This window comes from Lampris incognitus, chromosome 2 (assembly GCF_029633865.1).
Source record: "Lampris incognitus isolate fLamInc1 chromosome 2, fLamInc1.hap2, whole genome shotgun sequence".
Taxonomy (NCBI): domain Eukaryota; kingdom Metazoa; phylum Chordata; class Actinopteri; order Lampriformes; family Lampridae; genus Lampris; species Lampris incognitus.
The window spans coordinates 94,804,100-94,824,414 of NC_079212.1; the positions used below are offsets into that span (position 1 = coordinate 94,804,100).

Below are 20,315 nucleotides of genomic sequence, written 5' to 3' on the forward strand. Positions count from 1 at the left end.
CCACTGGTCCAGGGTAATACTGGTCAGACAACGTCATAGCTTGCAGATATCAGCAAACGAGTGCCACTTGAGGAGAAAACAAAATGTCCTGGTGGCAGGGGGAGGGGGAGGGGGAGGAGGAGAAAGAAAACGTGCCAAGAGGTTACAGCACTGCTGGCAGGTGCCAGAAGGACCACTGAAACAAAGAGGATTCATTAACCACTCTGAATACATTTCTAATGTACACCAAAATAAAACACGGCAATCAGTACTATTAGTATGCAGCCCAAATTAGCAGATGAAACGACACAGCAGCGATTGCTGCGGGGCAAATAACCACAATTACATACATCACAGTGGAATAATGACACCTCATCAGTGATTAGCCAGCACTGGTATCCTGCGACACTGGACTCTGGCAGGGGCCACTATCCTGTGTGTGGTGCAGAATATATTTTGTCAAAATGGCGTACCTGCTTCAAAATACACCCCAGTCCTGAGACCAGCTTCATATTTCCGTAGTTTTTTTTTTGGGAGGGGGGATACATTAATTGTGTCATGGAAGCACACTAAAGGGAGAGCGAGAGTGGACGCTAATTATGCAGATCAAATGGGTCTATTTTTAACTGAAGTTAATTAGAGTTCAGGGCAGCACAGTGGCTTAGTGGTTGACACAGTCACCTCTCACAGCAAGACGGTCCTGGGTTTGATACCAGCCCATCTGTGCCGAGTTTGTATGTTTTTCCCCACGTTTATGCGGGTCCAAAAACATATGTCTCGGGTAAAATGGAGTCTCTAAATTGTGCATCGAAGTGAGTAAAAGTATGTGTGTGTGGGGGGGGGGGCTTGTGATGGACAGGTGACCCATCCAAGTTGGCCCCCTGCACTCTCCCAAATGCATGCTGGGAGAGACTCTGGTCCTCTGGATCCAGGTATAGATAGATATGGATGAATAATTATAGCTCTTGAAACGTTACAAACCTTGTAAGATCTACTTGATTTTCCTAACATTTCATAGTTGTCAGCTTGTCAGGTGATTGTTAATCTAATTATTTGAAAATGATAAACGGGTGTTTTCACAAACATCAAAAAAGTAGTTATACTCGTGGCATCTCCTGTGGCCCACTTTATTGTATGATGCTTTTCACACACATTTCAAGCTCCACAATGCTTGCCCAGTATGATAGTGTTGCCATTTCTGAAGGAGCAAATTCTGGGTGAAAAAATTATGATTTGGATTTATTGCCCTCCATAAAAACAATGTTGCTCCACTTCAGACAACCTCTTTGTACATGAATGTTTCTTATTTTGTTGGATTTACATCTTTTCATCAATCTTGGCAGACTGATATGAGAACTGGAAGCATAGGATAGAAAAACATGACTTCAACCTTTGTTTTGAGGCTACAGATGGCTGTTAATCAGATCTGTGTTGTGTGTTGTAGAAGATGGGTGCACTGGCGTAAATATAGGTGGTGCAGCCGGTGCAGTGGCACCAGGGCCCGTCGCTAGGGGGGGCCCGTCAATATTTCTGCATGCATTGTCCTAGTCAAATGTTACGTGTCTGTTTTGAGCATATGATGATAGCTTGTTTAGCGCGCGCAATATCATTTACCTATCTAGCCTACCTAAGTAACGTCAGAAGAGTAAAATCAAGCAAGCAAGCATGAGTTACACACATAAAAGTGGATGTAAAAAGAGGAAGGAGAGCAAGGGAAAAAAGGAAAGCTGCAATGTGTGCTGCGTGCATGCCAAACCATGCAATCTACCAAGTTTTGAGTGTGATGTTTGCTCCCCTGTTACTGTCGAATGACAAGGCTATTAGCTATATTACAGCCTAGTTGCTTTGTTGACTTGTTTCATTGCCTTGTCGACTGATTTGATTTAGAGACCGTCTGTTTAGGTTTCCGAACTCTGTCCGTGGTGTGTCCGCTCTCCGTGGTTCTGAAGTGTAGCCAATATTTGACATACTGACCTTTACAATAACTAATCTGTGTAAACTTTGTCTGTTACTTTGATATTTCTATTTTATTTGTTATATTTTATGCTGTGAAGCACTTTATGATTGTATATCTGTGAAAGGTGCTATACAAATAAATTACTAAAATTACTTACTAAACCCACCAGGTGTGTGTGTGAGTGAGTGAGAGAGAGACAGGGGGGGGGGTCTACGAGGGTTGCTTGCACCAGGGCCCATAATAAATATGTTACGCCAGTGGATGGGTGTGATGACCCATCTTCTACAACACACATTGTTAAAGCAGCAACGTCAAAGCTTACAAAAAAAAGGTGGACCTTGACAAGTGTGACCAGCATATCCAGATCCCGACAACAACCAAAAACGCAGCCCAATCTTTGAGATTTATTCCAGGAGATCCTATTACAAAGAAAAATGAAAATTATAAACATGTCAGCCCTGTAAGGTACTATATGCAAAACAACTATCAAATTTTGATATTGAATAATAGGGAAAATATTATCAGTAACAAAATGCTAATTGCTGTGATGGATGGCTCAGAATAACAACTACAGTCAGGACATCCTCAATACACAGACCTCATCAGACTCCTCTCCCACAGTGCAGGGCCCCCCATGCTGGTCTCCGGGCCCCTGATCCTCAAGATGCTGCAGCGTAGAGTATCTGTACGTCATCTCACTGAAATAAAATGAAGTGACAGACCAAGGTAATGTGAAGCGATAAACATTTTCAAATCGCTATTGTTCATGCTTAAATTAAAACAAAAACAAAAATAGCTTACTTGACTGGGAAGCAGTATTTTCTGATGATTAATACAGCTGCAACAACCGCTGACAGTGTAACAAAGATCACAGATGCAATGATCCCTGGATGCAGCCTTGGCCCAACCTATTGTGACAAATGAATCCAATAAGACTGCCGGGCCTAATAGAGGGGCTGTTTAAGACCCCATTAACCATTAGGGTACATTTCATGGTGTGTGGCTGTCATATAAAAGAAAATATGGTCGGGAGATATATGGGTTATACAGTAGCATTGCGTATCAAGTTGGGACAATCAATGCTGGTATTTCTGCTCAAACGATGAAGAAAAACAAACAAACAAACAAACAAACACACACACACACACACACACAAAACCCACCAATATCTTGAAGGATCAGTGATTATAGAAATGTAATTTTATCATCAGCATTTCAAGTTCTGGATGAGGTCTTACATCTTGAGTGGCGTTAAGGCAAAGGTCTGATTGATAATAACACAATAATACACATTTGTGGTAAAACAGGTTTCGATGACCACGTGTTTTCAGATTGCACACTTTCCCAATGCTTTCCATTTCTGTGTCTTTGAATGGTCGTGTCGGGGTCGCCTCATTCATCCATCCATCCATCCATCCATCTACACCCGCTTAATCCAATTCTGGGCTGGCGCGCGGATGGAGCCTATCATGCGTCCTAGCCCGTCAGCAGGGCGCTGGACTACACACTCTGATGGAGTCAACTCTCGGCGAGTGATTGAAGCGCATTTGCGGTTTACACTTCCGTCAACCATCTTTTTTTCCCCTGCCATGGAAAGCACTTTCTGTACGTTATCTGACTTGGCGGTTGTTACTAAGGGGAATCCACTGACACCACTCTCGTGTTTGAAAATACAAATTCCCAGAACGAAACGAAAGTAGAAGTGTTGTAAGTTTGTGAAGCGGTGTCTTAGGCCTAGCGCGTGAGGGTTACGATAGCGCAGTGTTATTTACCTGGAAGGCTGCTTGACGTTTAGCCTCACCTGTTCAGCAGACATGGCGAACCGTCACACTTCGCTCATGGTCCGGCGGCGACGTCCACCCAGTCCTACAAAACAGAACATGACAGAGCTCCGACATTAAACCCAACGGCCCGGTAAACAGGCGGTCTGTTACGCGTGTCGACGAGCCACGCTGGCTTACTGACCGGTTATACTCCACCTGTGACTTCGTCGAACGGGCCCAGACGGCGTCACATCACAGGCCCCGCCCACCACTTCCGGAACACGACCCCGCGCTCACCTGACTGTTCATCCGGCCAGCGCGCCGTGTAACGGACGATTTGAAGAGCCTTGGGGATACTGTAAAGTTAGTAAATTATACATTTGCTGTCATAAAACTTTTTTTCCTCCCAAATAACCATTTATCGTTGATTATGTCTTGCACATGTACCGAAAAGAACAGAATATTAACACGGGACAAAGGCACATAGATACGCAATTCTTTATTGCAGCCATTTGCCGTACGCTAGCAGTTTAGCTAGCTTTGACAATAGTTCAACAGTTTGACAATATTTTGAAAGAAAAGCGGTGCAGGTCACCTCAAAACCCCGATATATTCATAAAACTTACTCTTACCCCGGTGACATATAAGTAGGACCCCACCACGTGGCCTGTATTTATAGCCCTACATAAATGAAATGAAGATTAAAAATACATTTGTGTGCTCTTGATAAAAATCCAAGTTATGTTTCATGTCCAATGAAAACATGTTTTGCACAAGTGTTTTCATCCCCTTTTGTTCATCATGATATATTTACATAAACTGGCAGGTTGCCCACATGCTGATGGGGTTCACAGGCTACCTTTTGTGGTTGTGTATGAGGATGAGAGAGAGAGAACGAGAGAGAGAGAGAGAGAGAGAAAGAAAGAGAGAGAGAGAGAGAGAGAGAGAGAGAGAGAGAGAGAGAGAGAGAGAGAGAGAGAGAGAGAGAGAGAGAGAGAGAGAGAGAGAGAGAGCGAAAGAGAGACAGAGAGAGAGAGAGAGAAAGAGAGACAGAGAGAGAGAGAGAGAGAGAGAGAGAGAGAGAGAGAAAGAGAGAGAGCAAGAGAGAGAGACAGGGGAAGAGAGAGAGAGAGAGGCGGCAGTGATAAAAATACACAAGGTAAACAAATCAAAACGAGCACAGTAGCAATTAGATGTTTATACTTCCAATCAATGTATAATCAAATATAGTGTTTTTATTACCAGATAATAGCGGAATCTACAGTGTTATAGATTTAATAACATTTTATTTAAATTAGGTTCAAAGGTAACAGCAAACTAGCGTATGAGTTAATAACAAGCAGAAGGAAATTAACGGTGCAAAAGACACCTTTCTAAAGGGCATTTGCAAGGTTGACAAGGTAATGATCTAATTATTAACAAAGACGCCTTTCAAGACATCCAAAGTTACCATTTTATATGTTTGCATCGTATTTGACTGAAGCTGCGACTGCCATTTACACTGCAAGTGCTACAAAATCTATGTCAATATATGTACAAAAGATTTGACAAAACTCTACTATTCTTTCTCAAAGCATTACTTTACATATCTACATAGGATGGCTTGTCTGTCATTTAAGAAGAAGTTGTTTTGGTCTCTACTGATGTGCACAGATGTTGCTGAGCCACATAAAACAGCTGCTATTTTCTCACAAACAAAAAGCATCAAAAACAATTTCTCCCCTTATAAAAAGAGTCATTTATAAATAATACAGATTTCTAAAAAAAGAACCCATTGAAACTAAACTTTTTTAATTCAAAGTCACTGGCTTTCAATACATTTCCACTGTCAAACGTTTAGTCAGGCTAATTCGTAGTACTTTCCCGTCTGTGGATCAAAGTAGCAGTTCAGGCGAGGATCATAGAGCAGATTCAAATACTCATCATCACTCTCTCCGTTCGTTGACAAATCCTTTTCTGTAAAATAAAAGTAAAAGTTATTCATAGTTGAGCCAAAAACCCTTACAAGCAATTACTATGTATACTGATAAAATTCTTATCTTACCACTTATAGCATTAATTCTAACCACCGAAATGTGTTAATCGCAGAAGTTATGCTAGTTCCTATCTGGGGTAGGTCAGACGAGCCACAGATCAGAACCGCTGAAATGAAATGCTTCCTAAGAAGCTTTGAGGGTGTGGTGACCTTCAAACTCAGGTGGATTTTAAAGTCTCTGTTGTCTCCACTTTTTTCTCTCATCAGTCAAGGCATGGAGATTTAAGACACCGGGACCCACATCCACATTATGTAGCTGTAAAAAGCTTTCCCTACGGTACTCTCCCTACTTAAAAGCACCAGAATTTAGCTATTAAATTGACAGGCAGTTAAATGTTACAAAGGTTATGGAATGCTCCGGGAGGAACATTTTATCTAATCAGAACTTCAAAGATGATAATGAAAACTAATTATAGGACACAATGTGTAAGAGGTTTGAGAATGACGTTGTAAACTGAAAAGGTTTCATCAATTAACCTCGTCAGCGCGTCTCTCAGGCGCCAACCTGTAATGAGCCTGTTTCTATTGACCTATGGAGTTGTGCGGAGGACAGAGGCCTACCATCTCATGGGGTTCTCATTCTTAATTGGAAACCGTTTTACTGGCTTATATGATTTGCTGTGTGCCATAAGTGTAACACCTCTGTCTTGGTTACTTTTGATACCCACGAATACTCCCACATACATGATGCGATACTGCATGAGATGTATGTATTCTGTGTCTGGAGGGCCGCCTGTTGAGCGTGTCAAAGATATTGGTTGTGTGAACTAACAAGCCTTTGTTTGTTTGTTGTCTCCCTGATTGTGTTGAGAATGTGAGGGTGGCTGGAGGCACGGGGGGGCAAAATGACAGGATACCTCTGATTAGGTCTTTATGATGGTGCTGTGTGTTTTCTGCCCTCCGCTGCTGGCTGGGAGGAATAATGGGAGGGCTAAGCATGTCTATCCACTCCCTGAGGAAAAAAAAAATCATGACAACACATCACCATTATGCTCACCATCCAAAAGACTCTAGGTAGCATATCTATTTATCTGAACATGGTTTCTGTATAATAAATTCCCCAACATATTTTGCTTCTCAAAAAAAGCCAAGCCATCTTAGCCCGCTCTTGTCCTTGAGTTACTTCACTGATGCAGTCATCGTCTCATCCTTGCAGGCTGCACCGGAGGATAATTTATTAGATTCTGACGCAAGTTGTGATTTCCAAGAGTCTCTATCCTGTCTCAGAGTAAAGGGCTCAACCTCGCCTATGGCTGCGAGAATGGGGAGGGTCCAGAGTTCCTTGACACTGTGTAATGTTACTGCAGGAGCACTTCTCTCTATAGATGAGTTTACCCTCCCTGCCGGGCTACCCTCATACATCATTCTTCTTCCAGCACAGCAACTTTGGTCTTAAAATTGTATTTGAATATTTACGGATGGATATGAATAAGAGGGAAAAAAAGGGGCAGGGGGTGTAAAATCAAGGTGGTGAATTCTTATTTTACAGTACTGCCCAGAGAAGCCTGTGCTGACTGATTTTACATTCAACCCGTGTTATATTTGAAGTATGCAACTCTGCAGTTCTTTGAGTTCATCAGTCATTTACTTTGCCTCGGGACAAAACTTTTCCAGGGAGAACATTACTGCGATGCCTGTGATGACGAGGCTAATAAATCATTTCCTTTTATGATTTTAATGTTATCGGATAATTCTGCTGAACTCATACCAGGTTTTCTGTGCAAGAACAATATCAAACCTCTTTCCTTTTCCCATCTGCAGCATTGGTTGAGCTAGCCACTCTGAATAACACAGTATCTTATGAGTTATAAAAATCCCTCATGGAAGTCCATACTTGAAGCATATGCAGTTCTATCCATGCCACCAGGACAGTGTGTCAGGTAACCTTAAATACTGATGACAAATACTTTTTTAGTGGACAATAGCTAATGCTAAAGCAGTTTTGGGGTTTGCATACAAGTAAACTGACGTCTCCTTGGTAGGCCAAAGGTGACTCACAGGTCAGAGGTTAGAACTACAGCAAGCAGCCACAGTCACCTGTATCTTAGAAGGGATTGGTAAAATATCACTTTACATATATGTAACCCGCACTTTGCGTTCGGCCGTCGTCTCCCTACACGCCCTGGGACTCTGCGTTGTGTTTGTTGTAGTATGATGTTTGCGTGGAAAAGGAAAGAGGCGGAGGCTTGGGATCATGGCTGAGACCTGGACACTTTACTGGCACTCGCTTACACTTCACCTCTCATCAATCAGCTGGCCGCTGGCCTCATCATACTCACAGCTTCCGGCAGAAGAAACAAAAAAAAACATGTTTCTTTCTCAATAAAATTAAAATAAAAAGTGCAAATGTGCAAATAAACACATCTCATATCAAAATGCTACCTTACGGCAAAACCAAAGCAAATGTCATCCATTATAAATTAAATAAGGCACTTATTACCCATAAAATTAAACAAAAAACCATGGATAATCTGCTCAAATAATACTGCATCCTGCGTTATATGCCATGCTAATGCTCAACAGGCTAGCCAACACTTTTTGTCACATTTCTCTTGCCAAATACAATGTTCGACATCAAACTTTAACGAGGTTATAAGCAAACTTGTCTATTAACACCACAGAATAAACAGTTAGACAATATGTGCGATATAAATCAATATTTTTATGATAATGCAGACCGCCAGTAACACTGCTCACCTTCCGGCAGAAGAAACAAAAAAAAACAACATGTGATCAACGTAGCCTTTTGCCCGGGACAAGACTTAGGGGTACGGTGTTGCAAAAGGGACAAGCATCGCCATTTGCGGCATTCCCAGGGGAACATACAGCGTAACAGTGTCACCCTGTGGCGGATTTACATTACTACCTTACATATACATAGGAGGTTGCTCTAGCAATGATTAAATTAGGGTTTGATGGGCGTCCGGGTAGCGATATTATGAACCCTACATAGGCCTCGCCAAAATCCCGTTTCTGGCTTTGTCACGTGTGCGCCACCGTAGCAACGCGAAAATATGTTGTTATGGGGTTAGCGCTCATCAAGGAAACGCTGTACACCCACAATTTAACCTGTCTAAGTTATCCACAATCAACATTAACGTTTTTAACTCAATCTTTGCTTGCTCCACGTTTGAGCATAGGATACTTCACCCCTTATCATGACTACAAACAAAACGAGCTCCTATATTGTAGTAATATGACTTTTACATTTATACACAGGTAACAACTTACTGATCAGCTTTCTTAAATGTGAGAAAGTCTATTTATTAGATATATGTTCATTTTCAGACAACTAACGTTACTTACCTCCGTTCTGTTGTTGACAGCCAGCAGTCCAAAATTACAAAAGCAGCCAGCTGTCCAAAATTGCGAAAAATACAAAATTACAAAATTGAAGGTAGCTAACGTTAGCTTTGCTTCGCACCGAGTTGATAGTTGATTGTTTCCTTAGCAACGCAGCGGAAATCCGGCGTCCGTTCGCGAGATTTGGGACAGGGTACGGGATTTTGGCGAGGGCTATGTAGGGTTCATAATATCGCGTCCGGGTAGCATAGCGGTCTATTCCATTGCATACAAACACGGGGATTACCGGTTTGAATCCCGGTGTTTCCCCCGGCTTGGTCGGGCGTCCCTACAGACACAATTGGCCGTGTCTGCGGGTTGGAAGCTGGATGTGTCCTGGTCGCTGCACTAGCGCCTCCTCTAGTCGGTCGGGGCATCTGTTCAGGGGGAGGGGGAACTGTGGGGAATAGCGTGATCCTCCCACGTGCTACACCCCCTGGCGAAACTCCTCACTGTCAGGTGAAAAGAAGCGGCTGGCGACACCACATGTATCGGAGGGGGCATGTGGTAGTCTGCAGCCCTCCCCGGATCAGCAGAGGGGGTGGAGCAGCTACCGAGATGGCTCGGAATAGTGAGGTAATTGGCTGGATACAACTGGGGAGAAAAAGGGGGGGAAACACACACACACACACACACAAAAAAATTAGGGTGCCATGATATTGTGCCTCAGCAGTACTTAGAGAACCGTGCGCCCATTTTGTACAAGCTGGTGTGACAGTTTGAAGAGAACATGAAAGGAAAACTCCGGAAGGAGATGATTAATGAACGTTAGTGCTTTACTGTTGGCATCCATACCACACAGACCTTTTCAATAGACTTGGTATTGACTTGTTCCCATGTCTCTGGTCTATTCTGTGTGGGCACCATGCCAAATCAAATTCCTTGACACTGAATTTCATGTTAATCAATAAAACCTGATCTCGAACATAGCTGTAATTAAAAAGAAGCCAGCACCAATTCTGATACAGAGAAATCTACATGAAAACTCTGCCACATACACTTATTACAGAATATGGATACGAAAAGACCATTTATGAAACAGTGTTTAACACGGACTAGGCCCAAAATTCTTCTTCATAAAACCCACACCATTTCTGTAAAAAAAAAAAAAAAAAAAATCAGAAATACAGCAAATCCACATTTTTTTCATACTCCCCAGTGTAACCAGGTTAAAATTAACGTTTTTATTTTATTTTGTTTGAGTATGAAATATCACCAAATCCTGTCTGTGTGCTGTTATTTGTGTTTACTACATTTTATTTTATGTCATTATTTACTTTTATGTATGTTTTCCAACGACCGTCATATACATGTACTGTCGCTTTAAGAGAGAGGTCTTGTGGGTACACGGAAGAGGGAACGCGGGAGAGGCCATTTTTGTTTTGTGGGAGGAGTCTCAAGCAGCGATCGAGCCGTGCCACGCGTGTTTCTTACCGTAGCACAGTTTTGCTGGTTGAGGAGAACGTAACCTTGAGTATCCCTGTAAGAAGATACTGCAAGCTGTGGGATAAAATACTTGTTTATCCTTTCTTACATCGGAGTCCCGTGGACGGTTTCTCCTTCCAACGCACACGAGTGAAGTCCGGGCAGTGGTTGAACTTCGACCCCCACGTCCGTAAGAAACACCGCTCCCGCTGGAGGACTGGACGTTTGTCGAAGGGTTTGAAACCAAAATAAATGGCAAGGTGGGCCAAATAGAGTCCTGTGTGTCCCCCCTCCTTCCTTGATCATGATGATGATGATGATGAGAGACTGAGGGCCCCCCACAACACCTGGGGCCCCACCGAAAATAGAACACAACGCAGAGCTAATGATGAGAGTGACGGGCGTGCAGCAGGCTGACCAGCATAGGACTGCCCCCGTTACACCAGTTTTAACCTAATTTAAAAATCAATTATAAAACTCCACTTTTTCGCCTTGTATTTGAGCTACATTGTCCATATTCAGGCAAAACTCTAATTTATTCCTTTTCATTTTTCCTGTCTGCACAGAGCCATTTACCCCCCTGTTAACTCCCCTCTGACTCAACAGTGGGCAGGAACACGGTAAAAGATTTAATGGAAACTATTTTCAAGGGCAACATCTTCTGCTACCGCGTCTCCAGAGACAGCACATTGTTAAGTAGGGTGGGCAAGACTATATACTGTATTGTTAAGATGTTAAAACCATTACATTTCTGGCATAAGAGGACCTTTGATGGAGGTCTGACACAGAGTGAATGGCACGGCCGTACGCATCCGCACGCCCCGAAACGCTATTTGTTCGAGATAAGCTCTTCAAATATGGCCCGCAATGAAATGTTACTCAAGTAACTCTAATTTCGTGCCATTCTGGCGGTGATGTTCAAATTAGACTCTCTTTCAAAAGGAGTCTGTTTTTATCTATTGATTTATTTTTTTCTGAAACAGTAGATTCGCCAATCCACGTTTATGACAGATGCCGAGGAGATTTAAATGCCGCGCCAGCCAAAGATAGACAAACGTACCACACAATGAAACATGTTAAATGTGTGAGGGGAAACACGAGCAACCTGAAGTAGCGCCACAGAGGCATTTAAGCTGTCAAGAAAACCGTGGCACTCCGAACAACAGCGCCTTGGTGCCGGGACACTAAAGAAAACAAAGAACTCGCTTTAAGCGTGTCTCAAAATGCAAGGCAGAGAAGGAAGAGAGGGGTGAAAAACAAACACAAATCCAGCTCGGCTCCTTCGCAGCATGTAAATCAAGAGTTGCGTTTGAGTCTAATTTCAGCGGAGCAGCAGCGTGTGCCGCAGTCCTGTGTGACGCAGGCCCGGGGATGGAATTTAGCTTCTATGGCCATATTTATTTCAACAGACATATTTCAATAGACAGCCGAGCCGATAAAACGCCTTCCCGTCCGGACCACAGTATCAGGGCAGGTGAAAAACCAAAAACGCCGTTAACGCTCTGCCCCGCGACGGCTTATAAGAAACGATTCTGTTCATTTTAGAGCGCAGCTAGTTTAAAACTAAATTAACACTTAACAAAATATTTGAAGGCACGTAGCGCTACACATGTTCACAACAGGCTCCCTGTGCTTTTCATCAATAAACCAAAGATGTCGAAGGAGACGACTGCATAATTGAAGTGGTGGAACTATGATGCAACGCCTTTGTCTTCCTCTGTAACATGCCGCCTTGGAGTGTGTACTCAGTATACTCAAAAGGATACGGAGAGGCGTGTGGAGGGAGAGTGCTCATGTGGAGAACAGACTGTGACTCTGCCGGCTGGCTCTTACGGCGCAGGGGGCTGAGATCATAAAGATTCCTCTAAAGAAAGGCGTATTCATCAGCCCCTCCATGATAAAGCAGTTCTAACTAGACAGCAGCATGCTCGGGCCTAGAAGCTGGGAGGACTGTGCTAATAATAACCAGCGACAGCCTTGGATATTAGCCAGACGGCAGTCACACATTATCACTGTGGTACAGGTGGAAATGTGTGACAGGAAGAGCCGCTGCACACTCGCACCACCTCTTTACTCTTCATTTTTACTTTATTTTATTTCCCCCCCCCCAATTGTACTTGGCCAATTACCCCACTCTTCCGAGCCGTCCCAGTCACTGCTCCGCCCCCTCTGCTGATCCGGGGAGGGCTGCAGACTACCACATGCCTCCTCCCATACATGTGGAGTCGCCAGCCGCTTCTTTTCACCTGACAGTGTGGAGTTTCACCAGGGGGATGTAGCATGTGAGAAGATCACGCCATTCCCCCCAGTTCCCCCTCCCCCCTGAACAGGCACCCCGACTGACCAGAGGAGGCGCTAGTGCAGCAACCAGGACACATACCCACATTCGGCTCCCCCACCCGCAGACACAGCCAATTGTGTCTGTAGGGACACCTGACCAAGCCGGAGGTAACACAGGGATTCGAACCAGAGTACTCATGTTGGTAAGCAATGGATTAGACTGCTACGCTACCCAGACACCCCCTTACTGTTTACTGTCGTGTAAAAACACAACTTTAATATATTAATTCCACTGTATTTATCTCACTCAATTATAGAGCAGATTATATACTTTACACAGACAAGTTAAAATAATCCAATTAATGTGTCTCATTAAGGGCATTAATGAAGCTTTTCCAGCAGCCAGTTCACTCTGCCCGTCTATGAGCAGATTTATAACCATCTCTTTGTACTGACATGTATTTTCACTATTGAATGCAAAATGACTTTAAAAAGACGTATTCTTGATATGAAACAGACAGGTGCTGAACAAAAGACTGAATTAGGAAAAAGGACGAGCAGCCTGTTTAAAGATTGGGCACGACTGGGGACACAAGAGCCCCGAACTGTTCTCGCTCAATACTCCCTCTTTCCCAGGCAGCATCTCAATAAAAAAACAAAACAAAGGAATTTCAGCCATAAATAATTTTTTAAGCAAAATAAGAGGGAAAGAAACATTATACCTTTGACAATAAAATGACAGTTAGCGACAAAAAGCCGAGCTTAACACATTCATTCTCTATTCATTCATTCTCGCCTATGGCCTCAGGAAGGGAGATAAGCTCCGCTCTGTGCAGCTATGTGACAGTTGACATTTAGTCTAAATGCTGCAGTCGCTGATTACCATCTGATTATGATTTTTAGGGTGGCTTTCATAGATACGCAGCCAAATCCAACCACAGGTTTAAGGCTGATGAAATATACATGTATAAAGAGAGGGGGAGGGAGAAAGCAAGAGAGAGAGACAGAGAGAGAGAGACAGAGAGAGAGAGAGAATATTTTTTACCGTTTGCTAATTTCAAAAGTTCAAGCATCACTACAGACTATTTATGAGTGACTAAATAATCTGTTACCAGTGGAACTAAGATGAGGAAAGGATACTGGACCCTTTTAGATTCATATTTATAGTCTGACTGTCATGTAGGCAGGCACAAATGTAGTTAATGTACCATGTGTGTCTCTTCTGCCTATGTCTCATGTTTCACATGTTTACATCTCATCACTAGAATCAGATAAGTACTCCTACCGCAGGTGTGCCACATATGCTTACCTGGGATCTGAGTGCAGGGGGGAGATCATCTCCCTATAATAGTGCTGACCCTGGTTAGTTGGCTGGACGGACAAAAAAAAAAGAAAAAGAAAAAAGAGTGCGTCAATGATGGGGCCAAGGGAACAAATCATGTCTGCGAACATTTTTCTTTGTAGTTTCATGGCTGAAGTAGTTAAACAGAATGTTCAACTCAAACATCTCAAAGCCATATTAAATATATGTATGCATGTATTATAAATAGATTAGTGTTTGTGAATACAAGCATCTTTTTCCCCCCAAAGCTGCTGCAGAATGCAGTGAACATGGCTCCAGCACGCAAGCAATCATTCTGGAACAGCTTCTATGACATTGAATTTACTAGTACCTTTTTTTTTAGATCCTAAATTTGGCTTTAATTTGTTTAATACCTGCAAGTGTCGAACCTGAAAATGTGCCAACATCCACATTGTTATCAGTATCTAGAAGGGCGATCTGGTTGTTGGGTTTTGAAGTTGTTCTGGTGTTGCTAGAGGACAATCCCAAGTCAAAGGCCCGCTTTCTTGTTTCAAACATGTCAGACCATTTTTCAAAGTATTTAATATAGATGGAACTTGCTTTCTTTGACAATATGTATTATGGTTAGGTTTTGTTGTTGTTGTTTTTTTTTTGCTTTGACAATCCAGACATGTAAGACATTGTTCTTAATTTGCTGATGGGGGTGCTGTTGCCACATGGGTTTAGAATTCCAGGGCACAGCTAGCATATGGCATATCGCTACATCACTACAAGGTGAACAGGGAGACGACCTGTTTGAATAAGTAGCATTTATATTTTGATGTATCTGTATGGAAAACTGCACATAAGAACTAGGTATCCATAGTTTTACTGATGGTCACATGTTGGCCTCCTCGTGAGGGGGAGTATGAAATGAGAATCCCTGCTGTACGGCAGCTTGTGGCTCTGCCACATATTAACAGATCAACCATATGAACTGATACATGCATACTCCTACAACTAACACATATATAATGGTGGTATCCACTAGGCATCCTTCAAAGGACCCGTTTGGGCCAGGCAGAGTAATGTTCTGCCCTTGTTACGGTGAGGTACTTACGTTGATGGGTCATACATCTAACCAACCTTCGATAACCTGAAGCAAAGCTGCATTTTCTTTGTGATTCCGTGGAAATAATATCAAGTGATGAAAATAATTTTCCGTCACAGAGCAGACTGGAGTAGGTGGTACTGGCACACTATTTAAAAGACTACATGAAACGACATTCAGAGTGTATCTTGCTTCAGTAATCTGACATATTTCCAAGTAATATAGGGAATTTGACAAAATGAAGGGGGGGATATGATTTGATCTTTCAGGGTTTGAATGGATGGGGCTCAACATTTTATGATAATATTGATCAAAGTGTCACTTGCCCACTTGTTCAGATGCAATCACTAAAACGTCGCTGTTTCAGAGGACGTTAAGGTGATTCGATTTTGGTTTAAAATAAGTTAAAATTGAATTTTTGTGATTTTTTTTTTTTTGGTGTAAGTTCTTGAATAGGTCATAATATGACTATTTGACTGGAGAAATAAGCTAACAAGGTAAAAATAAGTACATTTTCATTTCAGGCCGTGAAAGGCCAATTAACGCATTTCTACCTTCATTTTATATCTAACACTGAGAATACATCAGTGGAAGTGGTGCATTACCACTCCACGGTGCCACAAGTTGGAAGCCTGAAATAGAAAAAAGGCGAGAGCAAAGATGAACAGGGTCACATACACATTACCCGCAGGGGAGAGAGAAAGAGAGAGGAAGAGGGGGACCCCCCCACCCAGATGGCGGAGAACATCAGTGTGTCAGTGTTCTGTTTCAGTGAAGCATCGACACTGAAAAGGGTCAGAAAAGTCCTTGAAATGACATGGAGAGAATAGGACGGGTACAGACCGCGAGGATGTGGCTCCAGGTAGAGGCGTCGTCACTGCTCATACTGATGCTGACGTTACATTGGTGACGCTGAGACGAGCTGAGGCCCGAGGCGCCACCATACTCTTCTTCCTCCTGCTCCCTTTGCAGACTGGCCAGCATTCGTAGCTCCTCCTCCTCGTCTCCCTGTATTTCCTGACTGCTGAGCAACTGCAAATCACAATGGCCTGATCCCGTAGGCGCCTGTCTCATCTCTTCAGTCTCCTTCAAATCAATTATAATAAAATGCACACAGTTAATTCAAAAGCATTCAAAACTATCTTGACAGCATACCTCAACAGCCACTCAAAACATGTCAGTTTACATTCTATCAGTAAATACTGTATCATCTTGGTCCTCTAGGCAGGCACAGTATTTAGTCCATCCAAGGAAGCAGTTTTGATTCTTAAAACTTGCAACCTGTGGTCCTGCACAGAGTTCAAGACAGAGCCGGACATAAAGCGTTTTGCTCGACACTAAGGAAATGTGTTTTGGTAGTGGAGCCATTGATTCCAGGAGAGTGCTATAGTAACTTGGTTTGTCTGACATGAGGTGCAGGGGGGGCCTGGTGTTGGGAATCAATGGCAGTCGATGAGAAAGAGCTGCGGGGAGGGAAACAAACACCTTGTCAACTTTCTCTGACAACCTTTCAATCACAGCTTTTACCGCATGCTGCCTGCTGGGGATAGTACAGGTCAGCAGACAGGAACAGCATTGACTATGGAATGCTGGAATGTGTCTCAGCCGCGAGAGGTGAGTGATGTGAGCGTGGGAAGCAACGGCCTCCTGACAGATCTCCCCTGTGGCCCTGTGATCCCTCCACTTGGATGTCTCTGATCCTGGATCCCTTCAAGGGTCCCCCTCACGGTGAGACAAACCTCGCTGTGAAATCCTCCTCAGCACGGCATGACAAATTCTTTTTGCAAGTCCCCTTTGGTTCTTTAAATCAGCGGCATATCACACTGTATTGCGAGTGGAGAGAGACAGGCTGACACGACGTGTCATACCATCAGAGGCTTAACGCAAGGTTGAGCGTTTAACAAGCTTCCCTCTCTCCCCTTCTCCTCCTAAACCCACTTCCCACAGTTCAAATTAGAGGATCGGAGCCAAGCCCATCCAAAGCAGACTTTGGCATGCACTGACATTGCCACATCTATTCTCTGTCAGCAGGGACATTTCCTCCAGCTCCAGGATTCCTTCAGTGGCAGAAAAATTGCATTTTCTATTATTTTCAAATCACACTTAATCAATGTTCCGTTAATTTGACCAAGGTGAGCCAGAGAAGCGCTGCTGAGGATTGTGCGTTTTGCTTTCTTCTGACCAGTCTGAACACTTGCATCTCCACAGTCACACATTCTCTTTGCAGCTTCTTTGATTTTGTCAACAAACAGTGTGTGACAAGGAGGGACGAGTGTTAACAGGGGACAGGTTATCTCATCCTTTTCATCTTTTGTGAAAGAGACCATATCGGACCAACATTCCCAAAGCATAAAAGATTACGTCTTTCCTTTAGGAGGGAAAAGTCATAGACAGTTCCTTTTAACACTGACAGTGTCATTTGAAACACAAGTCCCACTAAAAATGTTTTAAATGTTGGCTCCTTTTTGTTTTTAGTGTTGATGCTAGATTTGGAAGAAAAAAAAAAACTTCACTGCAAACAACAGAATGTACTGTTCATAAACTACAAAATCAATCTGGATTATGGTACACAGCGGGGCAATGTTATTAAGGGTGATGATATCAGTTTGCCGCAACTCTGATTTGGATTAAGTGGGCATAGACAATGGACGGATGGATATCAGCATGTCATCAGTGTAGTAATACATAGACAGGCATGCTTGCATGCTTGTTGAACACTGACAAGCTAACAAGATTTTATCCAGAGCAGCAAATGCCTTTTGTGGTATCCTGGCATAAAACATGGGGCTGGTCGGGCATCCATCCCCCGGTGAAGATGATTAGGAGTGATGGGCACTTGACAGCTGCTCTCTTCATTGTACAATAACAGACAAGGAGGAAATTGCAAATGACAAGGTCAGAAAACCTTATCTTTCAAAATATTGCTCCTCTACCTCACAAACTTATGGTAAATTCAACGTAAAACTGTAGATGAAGCCTGATAAAGATGTCTGCATGCTAAATACGAAGCAGTACCTTGTCTAGACTGCATTCTTCTGGAAGGACTTCTCTTAGGAATCTCCTACAAAGTGATGTACTGCTGTTCTCGTCCTGGGTCCTGTTTGCTACTCTTGGTAAACCTGCCCCATACTCATGGCTTCGTCTGCCACCGCTTGGTGAGAGGCATCGGGTTGGGACAATCCCAGCTGGTACATGGGTGTATGTGGGCATGATGGTGGTGGTTGGGTAGGGCTCATTGGGTGATGTCTGGTTAGTGCTATGAGTTCCAGGCCGGACTTTCAGATGCATACTATCGCCGGTTGGATCAAGAACTCTGGGGGTGCCAAGGCTGGAGCCAACATTTTCCCTCTTCTGGAGCATTTTGTTGTATATCTTGTCCTGGAAGATTGGCTTTTGTAAACATGGTGCAAGTGTGGAATTGTTTTACTGTAACAAAATGGAGGCAATCATCATCCATTGGCTGTATCTTGGCAGAGCGTGTTTTCTTAAATACACTGAATATATGATTTGACATTAGTAAATGTTAACAAAGTCATACGTTTTTGTACTTAAATTGTATGTGTGCGTAAGGGAAGAAACGCCAAACTAGCGAAAGATTAGAATTTGCAACCAGTCATCATCATTTTGATGATCAGGTGCCAGTTAGCTCACGTTGAAAGCAGACTTATTTGGAGTATGGCTAGCCAGATACTTTATCAGTCTACTCACCTTTCTCTTCTTGAATACAGCAGTCAGCCGCGGGGATGAATCCTGCAGCACAAAATCAAAACAGCAAAGTATAGGAAATCACTTGTTCCCTTAGCAACATATTCAACACAGAACATATTCGGTCAGCTCACTCGTGTGGTGTCTCCGGGACTTCTGTATTTATACATTAGCATGAAAATACAAGACATAATTTAATTTAAAGTTACATAATCTACCAATATTCCTCCGTCTTGCCTGGCATTGTATACTTCCAACTGAAACTATACACTGCTAGCCACTCTAATAACCGGCACATTCGTGGAGTCCTCATTATCAGACCTCAGATAGATTGAGAGGATTGAACCCTTGGAATAATTGTGTTTATATTTCCAATGAATCGACATATCTCAGTAATTTCAAATGCAAATTTAAGACTTGTCCAACAAAATGAAATTACCATAACCTTACGTCACTGCTGCGACATACTGTAATGCTGCTCTCTCTCTCTCTCTTTGTTTTGCAGTGATGTAGTTTCATAAGTCACTTGAATTTATTTTAGGGTATTTAATCTGTTGCTTTATTTTTTTATTGTTTCATTTTTATATACAAGGGGGGGAAAGCAACGTGTGCCACTTGGATGTTTTGAAATTTGTTTCATATTTTTAGTTCACTAAAATGTATTCAAGGCAAGTTGTGATGTACGATGTTTGGATATTATGAGTGTGCATGTGTACAACAAGCATGTGTGCTCAGGGCCATGTGTGGGAGCGCCATCTGAGTGTAAGAGAATGTAAGTGAGGATGATTGAGGTTTTTACTGTATTATTGGATTATCTCACTGTCTTGTTTTTATTGCACAAAACAAATACTCTCTCCCTGAAGGCATAACAAAGTTTACCTTGTGCCCTGTGTCTTGTATCCTCCATACCACAAACAGTGGATGAGGAGGCGGCTCGTGGCCTCGCTTTGCTTTTAATATTTCTCTATGTTTAATAACAAAAGTTATTTCAAAAGAAATGTATGAGGCTGATGCAACATCTTGAAACAAGATATTGCTACGAGTTTGGAAAGCAACAACCTGCCAAAGATGAATGAAAAACAAAAAAAAAAGGCTGGCTAATTGCATCAGATGGCAACTTGCCAAGGGCTGGTCTATCAGGAATTATTTGCAATTACGTAGGACAGCAGAGTTATGTAAAAAAAATGCATCATTACTTATATTCAACTTCAGCCTCCCTATGGTCATAGTCAATTTTGTTTGAAAGACAAGTTGCATACTAATGAGGTGGAAGAACAGTTTGGACATTTTAAGTTTTCTGCCCTGTCGATGACTGTCACATTTTGGCACCTTTTCCATATTTCTCTTTAAATTCAGCAGCTTTTAGGATTATACCTAAAGGATAGCTGGGTTATGTTGCCTGTAGATTATCAGCACCTATCAAGTAAAATGAATAC

General features: G+C 42.7%; 1 protein-coding gene across 1 annotated transcript in view; it reads right to left on the reverse strand.

Moving 5' to 3' along the window:
- Positions 1 to 5,539: 5,539 nt before the first annotated feature.
- cfap20dc (CFAP20 domain containing) overlaps positions 5,540 to 20,315 on the reverse strand; it is a 29,148-nt gene continuing 14,372 nt past the window's right edge. Inside the window, 6 exon segments of the mRNA XM_056300730.1 lie at positions 5,540 to 5,655; positions 6,592 to 6,686; positions 14,091 to 14,152; positions 16,018 to 16,260; positions 18,367 to 18,564; positions 18,883 to 18,924. Coding sequence (XP_056156705.1) covers positions 5,540 to 5,655; positions 6,592 to 6,686; positions 14,091 to 14,152; positions 16,018 to 16,260; positions 18,367 to 18,564; positions 18,883 to 18,924 — 756 coding nt within the window.